Source organism: Manduca sexta, chromosome 16 (genome assembly GCF_014839805.1).
Source record: "Manduca sexta isolate Smith_Timp_Sample1 chromosome 16, JHU_Msex_v1.0, whole genome shotgun sequence".
Classification (NCBI taxonomy): domain Eukaryota; kingdom Metazoa; phylum Arthropoda; class Insecta; order Lepidoptera; family Sphingidae; genus Manduca; species Manduca sexta.
The window spans coordinates 4,670,322-4,688,412 of NC_051130.1; the positions used below are offsets into that span (position 1 = coordinate 4,670,322).

General features: G+C 36.0%; 2 protein-coding genes across 3 annotated transcripts; one reads left to right on the forward strand and one right to left on the reverse strand.

The window, feature by feature from the left end:
• Positions 1-3,478: 3,478 nt before the first annotated feature.
• On the forward strand, positions 3,479-18,074 carry LOC115447571 (dynein heavy chain 12, axonemal). 2 transcript variants are annotated; one of them, XM_037439384.1, is made up of 3 exons: positions 3,479-3,723; positions 4,353-7,533; positions 17,813-18,074. In XM_037439384.1, exons 1-3 carry the CDS (start codon positions 3,589-3,591, stop codon positions 17,863-17,865), a joined length of 3,369 nt encoding a protein of 1,122 aa, XP_037295281.1. In that variant the 5' UTR covers positions 3,479-3,588; the 3' UTR covers positions 17,866-18,074. The 2 variants fall into 2 exon arrangements, with proteins under 2 accessions (XP_037295281.1, XP_030030572.2); XM_030174712.2 differs by lacking the exon at positions 17,813-18,074 and having other exon boundaries at positions 4,353-16,334.
• On the reverse strand, positions 16,421-17,794 carry LOC119189500. The gene is made up of 3 exons (XM_037439386.1): positions 17,462-17,794; positions 16,783-16,928; positions 16,421-16,630 (listed from the first exon to the last, which is right to left on the reverse strand). Exons 1-3 carry the CDS (start codon positions 17,559-17,561, stop codon positions 16,514-16,516), a joined length of 363 nt encoding a protein of 120 aa, XP_037295283.1. The 5' UTR covers positions 17,562-17,794; the 3' UTR covers positions 16,421-16,513.
• Positions 18,075-18,091: the final 17 nt, after the last annotated feature.

Sequence of the window (18,091 nt, forward strand, 5' to 3'; positions counted from 1 at the left end):
TTATGATAAAAATTCTATGGCACCAATCTAAAAGTATGATCTTTCATTTAAAAAGAAATCCTAATCAGTTAATAAATGCCGAAGTTCTAAGGTAAGAAACATAAAAATACACAAAGAATTGAGGACCTCCTCCTTTGTTGAAATCGGTTAAAAAACTTTTTCTGTCTTATCAGTAACATCCTTTGATCAAATCATTGGGGTGGGATCAAAGAGAATTATAATATATAAGTATATACAGGGTCATTTCGACATTGCGTTACTAAATGAAACCACAGGTTCGTGGTGACCTCTGCTAACACTGTGCAAAAGATTATTCATAAGAAACGAATATTTACGTCAATAATCCCGATTTTAGATTTATGGTTTTTTGATCACGCTGTCTCTTAGCGTGCTTAACTGAAGTGAATGAACTACGTCACAGCTGATGATATTATTACCGAACCTATAGGGTTCAGAAGGTCAGCTCACAAATGAACTCCCAATATGTTCACTGACTTGGTTGCAGCAGTTCATTGAGTCAATAATTAATTACTACAAAAAATATTTCGTCAATTATAAACGTTATTTTCGTTATTAAAATAGTTTTCTTACCAAAAAAGTTACCTACATAATTACTAAAGTTACAAGATTTAAATCTATTGGTATCGTATTTTTTAGATTCTACATGATATTCCGACATTTATTTTAATTCCAACATTAATATTTCGGTTTGTCATAATGTCTAAAAGAAGACTACGTAGACATTACCGAACGTCATATTATGCTTTCTGTACCATTTCTTTGCTAGATAGGTACACTATGGCAATGCGTCCGAGTCTTTGACCGAGTCCGAAGAGCGCGCGATTATTCAATACAATAGTCGTACTCTTTCTCACCTAAACTCGCAGTGTTGTCAGTATAAACTTTTTACCAAAAAGCTTGCTAAAACGACACAGCATTTCAAAAATTCTGACATTAGATTTATTTTATTACATGATGTTCTAACAGATTTAACACACAATTGTATTACAAAATAAAAAAAAGTAATGATTTATGATGAAATGATTAATGAAAAGTCTACCTAATTAAAATAATACACAGCAATATTTTAGTATTTTTGAAACATTATTTTAAGTAATAAAGTATAATAGAGATTTTGGATTCAGTCATTCATTTTTCAATAGGCATACAGGGTATAAAATAAACAAGATATTGCACAATAAACAAAACTGTACCTTCAGCGCTAGTGAGATGATACGTGCTATTTTCATTGCATTGTCGCACTCAACATAGTGACGAATGCGTAGTTTATTTTTTCATAATATTTAATGGTTTTAATAATTTTATTGGTGCAAAACGGGTCACGTCCCCAGAACTCTGAAAATCGGGACGTCCCGCGCAAATCGGGACATCAGGCAACACTACTCTTGCCGCTACTTTGTGGAATTCGCTAAACTCGTGTGTCGCGTGTTGGTCGGTCAGGCACAAAGAAATTTAAAGTAGACCCCTAAATGCGACCTTAACACCTATAAAATAGAGTCTATTTTTAGAAATATTATTTGTCATTTTGAATATTTTACGATCGCGAAGTTGCATCGTTGACGCGTACGCGAAACTGAACTAATCACCATCTATTGATTATGTTTCTATCGGAGGCTGTCATTACGATTTTAATGTGAATTTATGAATTTGCGATAGGTACTGCTGAATGGAAAAATCCAATATCATTCTGTCCGACCCGGGATTCGATCCCGTGATCTTAGCAAAGCATCCGTACTATAATACAACTGCGGCACCGAGGTAGTCACAAATTAACTGCATTAAAAATACTTTGAAGTATGAAACAACTTTTAAAGGAACAAGCAATCTACAAATCATCAATAGGTATTGGTAAACGCATTTACTATTTTGAAAACATGTTAAGATACATATTGGGACGCCGAGCCGCGCCGCGCCGTGACGCATCCCGTCGCTCGACATTTTTACCCCAAACTATCACATTACCTAATTATCATCTAGATTGTAACTTCGTTATTAATTTTCGTGTGAATTGCCAGACTTGCAGAATGATATTTTATTGTTATGAGTGTTATAAAACTAACCGTTGAACGTATTTATTATACCTACTTATCTACTAGAATGGATGAACTACCTACATTAGAATGTGTGTGTTTTGATTTAAAAGAATGAAATAACTTTAAAATTACGGAAATCATGTGTTATGTGTACCTACCTTATGCAGTTGTGCTTGTTTGATTAGTGTCGTTTGCTTATGATGATAGTTTGAGCATAGAAAATATTGTTCTAATGAAATGTGATGATTAGTGCGTGATGTTTATGTTAGCGTTGGATGTCCACCTGCAAGGTCTACAGACGACTTGATAAACGTCGCGGGAACACATTGGATGCAGGCAGCTTTCGACAGGTCCGTCTGGAAATCTTTAGGGGAGGCCTATGTTCAACAGTGGACTTTTATGTAGCTGATGATGATAATGATGTTTAGGTATGTGTCTTTTTTGTAACGTCGGCGTAGCGTCGTCGCTGCTGGTCTAATTGTTGATTGAGTGATGTGGCACGACACAAAACCCTAGGTAGTTAAAGCGACGACATCAGCTGTTCGGTTGCGGCGCGGCGCGCGCGGTGCGACGAACTACCCTTGCGCTCCGAGTGTGCATCACTTGTTCGTGTGCGTGAGCATAATATTATCAATGACTGTGTGCGATGTTGCCGCTCCGACGAATTCTAGTATAGTAGTAGTGGCAAAAGGGTGTGTAAAAATAAAATGACTATTTGAATATTTATTTTGTTTGAAAATTTTACTTTTTTGTTTTTGACATTAGGTTAGAGTAACTTATAGTAAACTGCTTCTTTCAAGATGACTTTCTCGCAGTTAAATTTAAGTCTAGGGTTACAAAATGACCCTGTATATGGAAAGGGTGGGATTATATTCTAATGGCATGCCATGGTTACTGTTTAAGCCTGTGTACGCACGCCAATACCGGTCGTAACTCTGAAATAATCGGGGTCTAGCAATAGCCAATCTCGTGCTCTTATACTTACTTCTAGTCCATGTTACAGTAAGTTCATTTCTATGGTAACATGGTTGCTATATTGCGTTGGTGTACGTAAGAAAACTCGCAATTATTTGAAATAACTATCAGCGGCATTAACAAGACGAGATTATTGAAATTGGAAACACAAAGAACTTGAAAACTATGCAATATTGCAAATCAAATAAGTAAGTGGGTCTATAATTTTAATGCCTCTGACTTTCTTGAACATAATAAACATAGTATAAAGGAACAAATTAATGAGAATATGACGTTATACGACATTTCATATAATGTCCCTTCAGTTTTATGCACTCTAACAGATACTTAGATCAATAATGATTAGTCAATAAGTACGTAGTACATAATAATTCCATGGTTAATAATTAGTATATTCTCTTTGCTTACTTCGGCCTCCTTTGTCTCGTACGATTAAACAATAGTTACCATGGCTATAATATTTAGTTCGACAAACAAATGTGACATTACTTTTCGATACGAGACAATGTCTTTTACTTTTGTTTGTAGTTTTTTACAGCACTAATTAGAAAATATCAAAATGGAAGAGAGTGAGTTGCGAAAACTTTTGCAAACGAAGAACGGGTGTCGGATTCCGAAGATGAGACCGATACCAGATATTCATATGATGGACAACTTGCTGTTTACTCCCCTGCCGCCGTATAACAGGATCAAGGTATATACACTTACTAGCTACGTACTTGTCTAAATTTAAACAATTCTATCATAAGCATGTTATTACGAAAGTTTTCGGGGCTTAGAAAGTGTGTAAATGTTATAATTTATATTTCTTAATCTCAATCGTAGGCAGATGCCGTATATGGATTATAGAAATGAGTAGCAAGGGCAGCTTATTTAACCGTTATAGCTACAAGAAAACTTTTATTCATAATAGTCACTTCTTTCAAAATGGTTAATGGAGATCTTTATGCCTTCAAAAATTATGGAAAATCTTGTAAGAAAGTTTTCTTGTAGATACAGCGTTTGAGGTAGCTGCCCTTGCTGCCCTATCTCAAAAATCTACCCTGTACATCTATAGGATCAATGATCGGACTTGAACTGGGTGGTACATTCCTAATAATGTGTTAGGTGCAGTAAAAGGCCTAAAGTAATTTGCTATACTACTATTTTGCTTGTGGTCAATGAGATTATCGGTCTCATTATCAATTTAGAATTAAAAAGGAATTCAATTTGAAATCTCTTGTTTACTGTAAGGGCGCAAATAATTAATACTTAGCCCACACTTTCAAAAATACAGCTGAAGTTAATATTTTTAATTATAAGTATATATTTCAATATTTACAGGACAAGCAAACAAAATTCCGAAAGATTCTTGAAGAGAAAGCTACTAAAAGAAAAGTAGAAATCGCTCGTCCGCCCCTTGAGCGTCGTGAGCGTGACAACTTGGAGATATCTCAAGAGCGGCACATCGCCGTGCTACGTGAGTGTGCGGACAAAATACAACCACCACCCATGCTTAGGTCCTGGGAGCGAAAAATTTGCAGCTTGATTCCTTTGAAACTTCGTCAATCCTTCCCAGGAATCATGGATGAATTAATCGATGAAAGCAAAGCAGAGTGGAACCGAAACCTACACGATCTTGCTGTTAAAACAGTCATCAGAGATGTGCCTGGTGTGTCGCGGAAAAGATATCAGGAACCATATTTCAAATTTAGAGGGGTAACAGAAAACTTTAATAGAATGATTAAGTATCGAAAGAAATTACAAGATGGTTCACTTCTGTTGCATCCTTTTATTCGGCTGGTGATTGAATCTGCTGAAAAGACTTTTCCTCCTCACATTATTAACTTAGCGAAGTACAGAGCCCGCGGTCCGATGGATTTAGATGACTTTATGGCTAGAATATTAGATGAAATAAAACGTGCTGACTATTTAGTTTCTAGCACTTGGTATGGAATTCTTGTTCAGTGGCTTAAAAATCCAAGATGCCTAAAGGGAATGAAACCAAAGAAAATACCCGAGTTTGTAAAATGTGCTACCAAAATGATATCAATGCAAATACAGGAGTTAATGCGACGGTCGATTGATGCTTTGATTGAATATCTTAAAGATCCTGAGTCTGTCCCAATTTTAAATATTGAATTGGATTTTGATGGAGAATTTATCTATGATCCGTCACTTGAAACTGTTTTTGGTATTTACCATAGTATAGCAGACGCGATTTCTCATATTGCTCAGAGACTTATGCCAATAGAGCAGTACCTAAAAATACCGTATAACTACGACGCATTACCTGTTCAATATAACGAATGGTTACATAAAGATGGACATGACAGATTGCAGAAGCAACTGAACGTGGTGTTTTTGCCGTTACTGCAATATTTGGATAACTTGCGTGAAGAATACAATATGTTATATGGTGCACCTGCGCGAGAAGCTCTCCTTAAATTCATGGCTGATGTTCAAGAGTTTGAAGAAGGTCGCGATAAAATTAAATACTTTCAAAACATAGACTCTAGTATTACTGGAGTGTTAGAAAATGAATACTTTAATTGTTCAGTTGTTTGTCAGCTCCGAATGGTTGATGGATTAAAACGAAAGGCACAGGAATTTGTCAACGATATCATAGCTGGGATAGTTAAAGCTCACATGGACGAAAATGCTGCTATTTGTAAAGAATTTGAAATAATAGCAGCGAAAGCGCTTAAAGAACCTGAGAACGCGGCGGCGCTGATAGAACAAGGAGTGTATATATTACATGCAAAATCTGTTTTGGTAGAGGCATTAAAGGAGAGAATCTTGACGCAAATAAATATAATTTCAAACCTTTTGGAAATGACATCACTTTCACCCGAACATGTCGCATCTAACACTAAAACCGTAAACTGGCTTAAAGATATCAAGCCAATATTTGAAAAAAATGCAGCGGCTTTCGAAACTGTGAAAGGAGAAATGGAAGATAATTTACTCAGTAAAATAGCCTATCTTGGCAAAGAAGTTGCAGAAATGACGCCTTATTTGGAACTTTTAGACAATATGGATGACATTAACCACACTTTGGAGTACCTTGAATACTTAAGAAAGCTTGTCCATCGTTTAGACGATTGTGATAAGTTAGTTGCATGGATTAATAATGAAGAAACAACCTTTAAATTTCCCGTAACGAATTATCCGGAACTAGAAGAACTAAAAGATTTTATTTTACCGTTCCATGCCCTAGTTTATCTAGTCCATAGATGGAAGCGTAGCTATTATACTTGGATGGATGGACCGTTTGAATACCTAGACCATGAGCAAATAGAACAAGATCACGATTTTTATTACAAGGAGTTTCTTAAAATTGCTAAGAACTACAGAAACAAAATTAAACAGCAAATCGCTGAAGGTTCAGAAAAACGATTCCAAGGCTTAGTTGATGACCCAGATGTCAACAATCTACCAGCACCAATGAAATTATGCGCACAGGCAGTTGCCGAAATAAAAGACTGGAGACCTAATGTACAGATGGGTCATATTATGTGCAACCCTGCTCTGGTGCAGAGGCATTGGGATGAAATGTCAAATATTGCAGGCTTTGATTTAACTCCAACTGCTGGGACGACATTAAGAAAAATTATAAATTTCAATCTTTGGTCTGAAATAGATCAATATGATATTATAAGTGTCGCTGCAACTAAAGAACTAGCACTAATTACTAATTTAAATAAAATGATGGCGGAATGGACGGACATATGCTTTAAAACCAGTCCATATAAAGACACAGGAATTTTCATTTTGTCTGGTTTAGATGACATACAAAGTGTATTAGATGATCATATTGTGAAGACAGTGGGTATGCGGGGTTCAGCTTTTGTCAAGCCGTTTGAGTCTCAAGTAAGAACTTGGTACGACAAAATTACGAGGGTTAATTCAACTATTGATGAGTGGGGTAAAGTACAAAGCCAATGGTTGTATTTGCTCCCTATATTTTCTTCTAAAGATATCGTTGCACAAATGCCGGAGGAAGGTGTTATGTTTGTGGAAGTCAATAACATCTATCGTCGTTATATGGGCTCAGTAGAGAAAGATCCACACGTACTTGAAATAGCGGGTGGAACTGGAGTATTAGAGTCATTCAAGGCAGCATCAGCATTCTTGGAAAAAATAAACGATGGCGTCAACGATTACTTAGAAAAGAAACGTCTATACTTCCCCAGGTTTTTCTTTTTATCGAACGACGAAATGTTGGAAATTTTATCTGAAACTAAAAACCCACTCAAAGTACAACCTCATCTAAAAAAATGTTTCGAGGGTATTAATAGATTAGTATTTGATGAAGAATACAACATCTCTGCTATGATATCAATGGAAGGAGAACAAGTAGAACTCCTGGAAATAATCAGTGTAGCTGCTGCACGAGGTTCTGTGGAAAAGTGGCTGGTTCAAGTTGAGGATCAAATGCTGAAAGCGGTCAAGATGGAAACAGAGCTTTCATATTATGACTACCCTAATATGGGCCGAGTGGAGTGGATATTGTCTTGGGAAGGTATGGTGGTGTTGGCAATATCACAAATTTATTGGGCGGTAGACGTGCACGAAGCCCTTAACACACATAAACTAAGTGAATTGCAATTATTTCACGAAGGATTAACAAAACAATTAAATGAAACTGTTGCCGTTATACGTCGTACCGATTTAAGTAAACTTAGCAGCATAACAGTAAAAGCTCTAATTGTAATTGACGTCCACGCTAAGGATGTGATATTTGAATTAGTTGGTAAGAATGTCACTGAGGTGACTGATTTCCAATGGTTAGCACAACTACGATATTATTGGGAAGAAGAGAGGGTGTTCGTAAAAATAATAAACGCAGTAGTGAATTACGCGTATGAATATTTAGGCAATTCTGATCGTCTTGTGATAACACCTTTAACAGATAGATGCTATCGAACATTAATAGGTGCTTATTACTTGCACTTAAACGGTGCTCCCGAAGGACCTGCTGGTACTGGTAAAACCGAAACTACGAAAGATTTAGCAAAAGCATTGGCTGTACAGTGTGTAGTTTTTAACTGTTCAGACGGTTTAGATTATAAAGCTATGGGGAAATTCTTTAAAGGTTTAGCATCGTGCGGTGCGTGGGTGTGTTTCGACGAGTTTAATAGAATTGAAGTCGAAGTATTATCAGTCATAGCTCAGCAAATTTTGTGCATCGTGCAAGCTGTAAGGCAACATTTAGAAACATTTGATTTTGAAGGAACAATACTCACTTTAAACCCGGCTTGTTACGTATGTATTACAATGAATCCTGGCTATGCTGGCCGTTCCGAGCTGCCTGATAATCTAAAAGTTTTATTTCGCACTGTAGCTATGATGGTTCCCGATTACGCCATGATTGGTGAAATATCTCTGTATTCATTTGGTTTTATCGATGCAAGAAACTTATCTATAAAAATCGTCACGACTTACCGATTATGTTCTGAACAGCTTTCATCACAAAATCATTACGATTATGGAATGCGTGCGGTAAAAACCGTTCTTTCTGCCGCAGGTAATTTAAAAAGAAGTTTTCCGAATGAAAGCGAAAGTATATTGCTTCTTAGATCTATTACAGACGTAAACTTGCCTAAATTTTTATCTTTTGATGTACCTCTCTTTGAAGGAATTATTTCAGATTTATTTCCTGGAATTAGCTTACCTAAACCTGATTATGAAAGTTTTTTGAATGCTTGTCATGATTGTTGTCAAAAGAATAATCTTCAACCAATGGAATGTTTTTTAATAAAAATAATTCAAACTTACGAAATGATGATTGTGAGACACGGCTTTATGTTGGTGGGTGATCCATTTGCTGCAAAATCTATGACGTTGAAAATATTGTCTGAAGCACTTACGCTAATGTACCATAGAAAACAACCAGGTGGTTGTGAGTGTACTTACAAAGTTTTGAATCCTAAAGCGATAACAATGGGACAACTCTATGGCGCTTTTGATCCTATATCCTACGAATGGACTGACGGAATTGTCGCAACAATGTTTCGAAATTTTGCCTCAGAAGACACACCAGTAAAAAAATGGATTGTTTTTGATGGCCCAGTAGATGCTGTTTGGATAGAAAACATGAATACCGTTTTAGATGACAACAAAAAATTATGCTTGACATCGGGTGAAGTAATGGCTATGTCCAATGTTATGTCTATGATTTTTGAAGTAATGGACCTGTCTCAAGCTTCTCCTGCAACAGTTTCTAGATGCGGCATGATATACATGGAATCGGCGTCACTAGGTTTTATGCCTTTTTATAAGTCCTGGCTTAACACTCTAAATCCTATTTGGTTAGAAGAAAACGAAGAATACATATATGATATGTGTGATTGGCTAGTTGATCCGCTTATTTACTATGTAAGAAAATATTGCGGTCAACTTGTCACGGCTGGTGAAGTCAATTTACTTATAAGCACTCTTCGCTTAGTGGAAATGCTTATGGATGCTGCCATAGAAGGCGAAGAAGACACAAAGTACACAAGAACGTGGTTCTTGGCTTCTTTTATGACTGCTCTTGTATGGGGCATAGGTGGAATATTAAACACGGATTCACGGGAAAAATTTGATGATTTAGTTAAAGAATATTTTAGAGGAGAAAAGGGAATACCAGCTAAGATAGACAGGCTTGATGTTTCAATACCCGGTGAAGGAATGATCATTGATCATTACTACATGTACAAAGGAAAGGGGTGTTGGAAAACTTGGCCTGACGCTGTAAAAGCGGTTCAAGTAAAAGAACAAATCAATCTTTTGCAAACTGTTATTCCAACGTTGGAAACGGAAAAATACCTATACATACTACGATTACACACGAAATTTTTAAAACCCTTATTATTAATTGGCCCGACGGGAACTGGGAAGAGTTTTTATGTCCAAAATTTTTTAATGAATGAAATTGACATGGAGAAGTATACACCTGGATTTATAACTTTTACGACTACCACTTCTGCAAATCAGACACAGGACTTAGTTATCTCTAAATTAGTAAAAAGACGAAAAAATAATTACGGACCAACTAGAGGCAAGCAGGCAATAATATTCATAGACGATATGAACATGCCAGCTAAAGAAGTATATGGTGCTCAACCCGCTATTGAATTATTAAGATTATATTTTGACCAAAAACACTGGTACGATCTAAAGACGACCGATAAATTATACATATATGATACAATATTTTACGGTGCAATTGGCCCTGTAGGAGGGAGCCGGCAATTAATTTATCCTAGGATGTTGAGACACTATAATATTTATTCGATAAATGAATTTTCAAAAGAAAGTATGAATAAAATATTTATGTCTTTATTGCAATTAGGTTGGAGACGAAATGGTTTTGGCCAAGATACACAACCAGTTATAGTCAACATCATAGCGGCAACAACGGACATTTATGACCAGGCTAGAGAAGGCTTAAGGCCAACTCCAGCCAAGTCACATTATATTTTTAATCTCAGGGATTTCTCGAGAGTTATTCAGGGATGTGCACTGTTGCGCAAGGAATCTGCTGATAACAAAAAAACTTTTGTAAGAGTTTGGGTTCACGAAATTATGCGTGTGTTTTATGATAGACTGATAGATGATGTAGACAGGACCTGGTTTTATGGTATATTAAAAAAATGCACCAGAGATTATATGAAGGATACATTTGAAGCTGCCTTAGATACTTATCAAAATGAAGCCGGCGATGTAACTCAAGAAAATATAAAAAATATGATGTTCGGTTGTTATTTAGATACCGACAGTGCCGAAGGTGAAAGGCGTTATGAAGAGATGCCATCGAAGGAAGTAGTTTTAAATATGGCTATGGCGATGTTAGCGGAATACAATTCTATGCATAAAGCTAAAATGACAATTGTATTATTTGATTATGCACTAGAACATTTATCAAAGATATGCCGACTTTTATCTATGCCGTCTGGAAATGCATTACTTGTTGGAGTTGGGGGGTCCGGTAGACAATCCTTAACACGCTTAGCCAGTACTATTTTGGGCCAACAAGTTTTTCAACCTGAGATTACAAAAGCTTATAGCGTAAAGGATTGGCATGAGGATATAAAATTAGTGCTTAGAGAATCTGGTGGTCTAAATAAAGATACTACTTTTCTTTTTACAGAAAGTCAAATTAAAGAAGAAGTATTTATTCAAAATCTAGACAGTCTCCTAAATTCCGGTGAGGTTCCAAACCTGTACGGCTTAGATGAAAAACAAGAAATTCTTGAATTAGTTCGGCTAGCTGCCCAAGGAGGCAATAGAAACTTGGACATAGGTCCACTACAGATTTTGTCTTTTTTTGTCGGACGTTGTAAAGCCAAGTTACATATAGTTTTATGTTTTAGCCCTATAGGAAGTTCATTCCGAACAAGGCTTAGGTTGTATCCATCCCTAGTCAATTGTTGTACTATAGATTGGTATGATAGCTGGCCAGAAGATGCGTTAGAAATGGTTGCACATCATTACATGGTTAAAGTAAATGTGCCTGATAATGTCAAATCTGCGGCAGTCATTGCATGTAAACAATTCCATGTAGACGCACGCATAGTGTCCACTAATTTTTACAATGAATTTGGAAGAAGAACCTATATAACGTCTGCGTCTTATTTAGATTTAATTAAATCTTTTACAACATTAACTAATAGGAAACAAAGAGAGCTCAGAGCTGCAAAGTTAAGATATACTAATGGATTAGACAAACTTAGTCAAGCAGCAGAAGCCGTTGCAATTATGCAACATGATTTAAACGCTTTAAAGCCTCAACTTATAGTTATGGCAGCTAAATCAGCAAAAATGATGCAAGAAATTGAAGTAGAAACGGCAATAGCGGACAAAGCTGCAGCTCAGGTGAGAGAGGACCAAAAAGTTGCCAATGTGCAAGCAGCCGCGGCTCAGGAATTGAAAAAAGATTGTGAAGCTGACTTAGCACTTGCCTTGCCAATTTTGGAAGATGCTATCGCTGCTTTAAATACACTAAAGCCGGCTGATATTACAATTGTTAAATCTATGAAAAATCCGCCATATACTGTAAAACTAGTGATGGCAGCAGTGTGCGTCATTAAAGGAATCCCTCCAGATAAAATACCTGATCCCGACAATCCAGGAAAAAAAATGTTTGATTTCTGGGGCCCTAGCAAAAGAATTTTAGGTGATATGGGATTTCTAGATTCATTAAGAAATTTCGATAAAGATAATATACCTATAGCCACAATGCAAAAAATTAGAAAGGAATACTTATCCAATAAAGATTTTAAGCCACATATTGTGGCTAAAGCTTCAGCGGCCGCTGAAGGCTTATGCAAGTGGATTATAGCTATGGACATGTATGATGCAGTAGCGAAAGTTGTAGCTCCGAAAAAGGCAAAGTTAGAAAAAGCAGAAAAAGAATTTGCTGAAACTATGGCAATTTTGGAGGAAAAAAAAGCGATGGTGGCGCGGTTAGAAGCAAAATTAGCTGAGCTAAATGAAGCATTAGAAGAAGCCAATATAAAAAAGAAGGCTCTCGAAGATGAAGTGCAATTATGTATTGATAAACTGTTTAGGGCTGAGAAGTTAATTGGCGGTTTAGGAGGCGAGAAAGTGAGATGGACAGCTGCGGCTGAAAATTTACAAACGCTGTTCGACAACTTAGCTGGTGATATACTAGTATCATGTGGTATCATCGCGTATTTAGCGCCTTATACTTTACCAGTTCGAATGGAAATGATAGAGAAATGGCGACAACTTGTAATTAAATTAAATATGCCTCATTCCGAAGTATTTTTATTTAAGGATGTGCTAGGAACGGATATTAAAATTCAAAACTGGTGCATTGCAGGATTACCCCGTGATTCGTTTTCAGTTGATAATGCTATCATACAAGATAATTCGATGCGATGGTCGTTACTCGTTGACCCCCAAGGTCAAGCAAATAAATGGGTCAAAACAATGGAGAAATCTAATGATTTACAAGTCTTAAAGTTCACCGATGGAAATTATATGAAAATTATAGAAACTTGTTTGGAATATGGCAAACCAGCATTAATAGACTGTATTTTAGAAGATGTTGAAGCTCCATTAGATCCTGTTTTGCTAAAAAATACATACTTTCAAGGAGGTAAAGAGTTTATTGCTCTAGGTGAAAATGTAATAGAGTATCATCCTAATTTTAGACTTTACATGACAACAAAGTTAAGAAATCCTCATTATTTACCAGAAGTTTTTAATAAAGTTACGCTTATTAATTTTGCTCTTACAAAAGATGGTTTAGAAGACCAACTTCTTGGCATTGTCGTGGCAAAGGAACGACCTGATCTACAAGAAAAACGAGAGAAACTTATCGTACAAGGTGCCGCTAATAGAGCAGCTCTAAAACAAGTAGAAGATGATATATTACGAACTTTACAAGAATCTAAAGGTGATATTTTAGAAGATGAATCTGCTATCGAAGTTTTGGATTCGTCGAAAATATTAGCAATTGATATAATGAAGAAACAAGAGGCTAGTTTGGAAACAGAAGTAATAATAGAAAAATTCCGATTAGGTTATAGACCTATAGCTTCGCATTCAGCTGTATTGTATTACTGCGTGACAGAATTACCTAATGTTGATCCCATGTACCAATATTCGTTAACATGGTTTATTAATCTTTACATAATATCAATTGAAAATGCTAATAAGTCAAAAGATCTCGAAAAAAGACTTAAATTTTTAAAGGATACTTTTACATACAATTTATACAGCAATGTTTGCAGATCACTTTTTGATAAAGATAAGTTAATGTTTTCATTTATCATGTGTTCAAAAATGATGTTGTCTACTGGTGAAATGAATCATGAAGAATACAAATTCTTAATCACTGGTGGAATAGCTGTAGAAAATACTCTGAAAAAACCTGTTGAATGGTTACCTGATAAAGCATGGGATGAAATCTGTCGGCTTACTGACTTGCCATCGTATAAAGGTATTAAAGATAACTTTGTTAACATTATAACGAAATGGCAAGAAGTGTATGACGACTTGGAACCTCAAAGTAAACCATTACCTGGGGTATGGGATAGCAAGTTAACACAATTCCAAAAGCTGCTAGTAATAAGAGTTTTAAGGCCTGATAAATTAACTATTGCAATTTCAGAATTCGTAGAAAAACAAATGGGCCGTAAATATATTACACCGCCACCATTCGACATTGGAAAATCTTTTGGAGATTCAAACTGCCTGGCTCCTTTGATATTTATATTGTCACCTGGTTCTGATCCAATGGGGGCACTTATAAGATATTGTGAGAAAATGGGCTATTCACATAGATTTAACTCTATATCACTGGGTCAAGGACAAGGACCTATAGCACGAGCAATGATAGAAAGAGCCCAGTTGGAAGGTGGATGGGTGTGTCTGCAAAATTGTCATTTAGCTGTATCTTGGCTACCCGTGCTCGAAAAAATTGTTGAAGGCTTCGATTTAACAAATACAGATCTTAGTTTCCGTTTATGGCTAACTAGCTACCCATCAGATAGATTTCCTCAGTCAGTCTTACAAGTAGGCGTCAAAATGACTAATGAACCCCCAACAGGTCTACAGCATAACCTTAATAGATCATATATTTCGGAGCCACTGAAAGAACCCGAGTTTTATGAAGGTTGTCCTGGAAAAGATAAAGCATTTAGTAAACTTTTATACGGCATAAGCTTTTTTCATGCTGTTGTACAAGAGCGAAAGAAATTCGGTCCTTTGGGATGGAATATTCAATATGGATTTAACGATTCCGATTTCCAAATATCAGTGATGCAATTGCAAATGTTTTTGAATCAATATGAGGAAATTCAATATGTCGCTATAAAATACTTGACAGGTGAATGCAACTATGGTGGTCGAGTCACCGATGACTGGGATCGAAGGTTGATTGTTACAATTTTAGATAATTACGTAAATCCCAACGTGGTGCACGATCCCAACTATTGGTTTTGTGAATTAGGTTCTCAGTATGGTCTACCCCGCCGATGCGAATATCAAGACTATTTAAAACATATAGAAAGTGTACCTGTAAATCCCCCACCTGAAGTATTTGGGCTGCATATGAATGCCGGAATTACAAGAGATTACACAATTTCAATGGCTCTTACTGCAGCGCTTGTTCTTGTAGAGGGCACTGGTAGCGGTGGTGAAGGTGGAAATACTGAAGTTATTTTAGTGCAAATGTCATCTGAAATTCTATCAAAATTGCCTCCTAGATTTGACGTAGAAACTGCTCAAAAGAAGTATCCAGTAGATTATAATGAATCTATGAATACGGTATTAGTTCAAGAAATGGAGAGATTTAACAAACTTTTACATGAAATCAGGGGTTCTTTGCAGGACTTGCAAAAGGCTGTAAAGGGTCTCATTGTTATGTCTCCGGCCTTAGATTTGCAGTCAAATGCGATGTTGCTTGGTAGGATACCAGACAACTGGCGAAAATTTTCATATCCGAGCTTGAAGCCGCTACCCAGTTACGTTGCTGATTTTATAGAGCGTTTGGCTATGTTGGAGGATTGGTATCAAAATGGGAAACCTCCTACATTTTGGCTTTCGGGATTTTTTTTCACTCAAGCTTTTCTTACAGGCTCCGTTCAGAATTTTGCAAGAGCAAAAAAGATACCTATTGACTTGCTATTATTCGATTTCGAAGTTCGTCATGTAGATTATGAAACTACTCCTCCGGAATGGGGCGTGTATGTCCAAGGTCTTTTTATGGACGGTGGTCGTTGGGATAGAAAGACTTATGCTATCGGGGAGCAACACCCAAAGATTTTGAACGACAATATGCCTGTCATTTGGTTGTATCCGAAGCAAAAAGTTGATTTCATGGAAGGCACACGGTACCGCTGTCCTTTATACAAAACATTAGAGAGAAAAGGCGTACTAGCCACCACCGGTCACTCGTCTAACTTTGTGCTTGCGTTTTACTTACCTTCGGACAAACCTTCAGCTCATTGGATCAAACGGAGTGTAGCTTTGCTGCTTCAATTAGATAATTGATAATTGATTTTGCAATTTACTAGTACTGACGCGCTTGTACAGTATAATAGTTATAATGTTGTAGGTATTACGGCCGCTACCTTTTTATTATATTCTTAAAATCTTGTATTACTCTTTATTTAATTTCTATAATATTATTGTAAAAGAATTATTATACTTCTGTTAAAAGTTTATATACAACATTAATACAATTAATAATAGATACATACATTTAATTGAAATGAAAGTTTCGCAGTAGAATAATAATGCGGCTGCATAATATTTATTGCAGGAATCGCCGTCTAAAAAAATCAAACATATGTCCATCAAAACTTCTTACTTTGTATCCCTATATTTCTATTTTAATTTTAGTTTATAATAAATTTCAATAACTGGGATATAACTGAGATGATTGAAATATATTATAAGAAACTATCACGACATGTATTTATTATAATTCATTAGTAGGTAATAGTTCAATTATAACTACAATATTAGTTATTTATTTAATTTGACTAAATATTGTTTTCCTTCGCCGGAGTACTTTCGCGCTGTTTCAACAACTTGCGTCGAATATTCTCAGAATCCAATAACTTACGCCTTAGTTTTAACATTATAGCGTTATTTCTTTTCTGAAAACAATATGTTACCAATAACATCATGTATTAAATTTGGGTATAATAACTCTGTTTTCTTTTTTTTAATTAAGTATTTAAAGTGTAGTTAGCTATTTGCTATCAAGCAATGCTCAAATAATTTAATCAAATAAGTAACGTGGGTAAACCTGCAGTACAGCACACTCCTGTTCTATAGCCTCGCACTCTGCTTCCACAGCGGCGATTTCCTCGGCCTGTTGTTCATTTTCTAAAGCAATATCTCGTTCCTTTTGTTTTACCAATTCTTCTACCTTCGCTTCTTTATCTTTTCGATCTTTAAAAAAAGTAGGAGTTTGAAGTAGCTTGCAACACCTGCCTTTATATAGGTGTAACACGAGCGACTATGCAACTGAAGCAGATCAGTAGAAGACCTTAATGTGCGTAAATTTAACTCATATATGTTGACAGAAACTACGTAGTTGAAAAGTTTGGCTCCTTATCATTAAACTTCCTAATCAAAGTTTGGCTTTTATAGTGGCTATAACAATAATAAAGTGTTTCGTAAATTTAGAGACAAACAATTTTTACGGAACTTTCAACTTTTAAAGGCTCTTGAATAATAATTTCAGTTATGTGTTTCTTCTACAAACTTTTTAAAACACTGGCAGAGAGGCATTATGTTTACAAAATTATCCAAAAGCAAAAGTTTTTTGTTATATTTTAATAGGTGGTACGTACTTTTAATAGTTGTGAAATTGAAAATATTAAAAACAATCCATAACATAGATTCGTGAACAATTTTGCAAACCCAACGATGTATTATACGCAATTATTATACTTCAAATATTTGTTGTATATACTACATACCTTTTGCAAAGAGCTCGTCAAATTTTTCCCTGTGCGTATTCAAATTATCAATGTGAGTTTTGATCTTATTTTTTTCAGTAACACCACAAACATCGATCATTGAAATTTGATGTCTAGCTTGAATGATTTCTTGTTTTAAATCCTAAAAATGTAGATACCGCAATTTTATTCTCAATATTCTGACACCTACTGGCATTGGCTGACAAAACCGACATCTTATGGTGTATTGCGGGACTACCCCTATGTAGAAGATTTGACAATGGAAAATTCTCGAAAGATTTCAATATTTCCAGAAGGTCGTTGAACTCTAGACCCGATCCTGATTTACGAGAGAGTTTTCAATGATTCCAGGTCTTTCGACAATGTTCTACATACCGCGAGGGAACACACGGGCGAGTGTATAAGATGTGACTGCCGCAAACTATGTTTATGTCCACTTCGTGTGGCCACTTGGCTTAAATTAAGGACTGGAGCGTCTAAACCCATCACTCAAAACCTGGTATAATTATTAAGCCGACGCTTGTAAGGCTATTAATGTTAGGGCCCGCATAATAAAAGGTCGCATGCCATTCTTGACTGGGACGCGAGCAACTGCGAACTACGAACGACAAGCGAACAATGTTAAGGCGA

Coding starts and splice junctions, on each gene's coding strand:
- LOC119189500 (XM_037439386.1), bottom strand. CDS start 17,561: ATGATCGATGTTTGTGGTGTTACTGAAAAAAATAAGATCAAAACTCAC. Junction 16,929..17,461: donor TGACGAGCTCTTTGCAAAAG/GTATGTAGTATA, acceptor CTTTTTTTAAAG/ATCGAAAAGATAAAGAAGCG. Junction 16,631..16,782: donor AGGAGTGTGCTGTACTGCAG/GTTTACCCACGT, acceptor TATTGTTTTCAG/AAAAGAAATAACGCTATAAT.
- LOC115447571 (XM_030174712.2), top strand. CDS start 3,589: ATGGAAGAGAGTGAGTTGCGAAAACTTTTGCAAACGAAGAACGGGTGT. Junction 3,724..4,352: donor CGCCGTATAACAGGATCAAG/GTATATACACTT, acceptor CAATATTTACAG/GACAAGCAAACAAAATTCCG.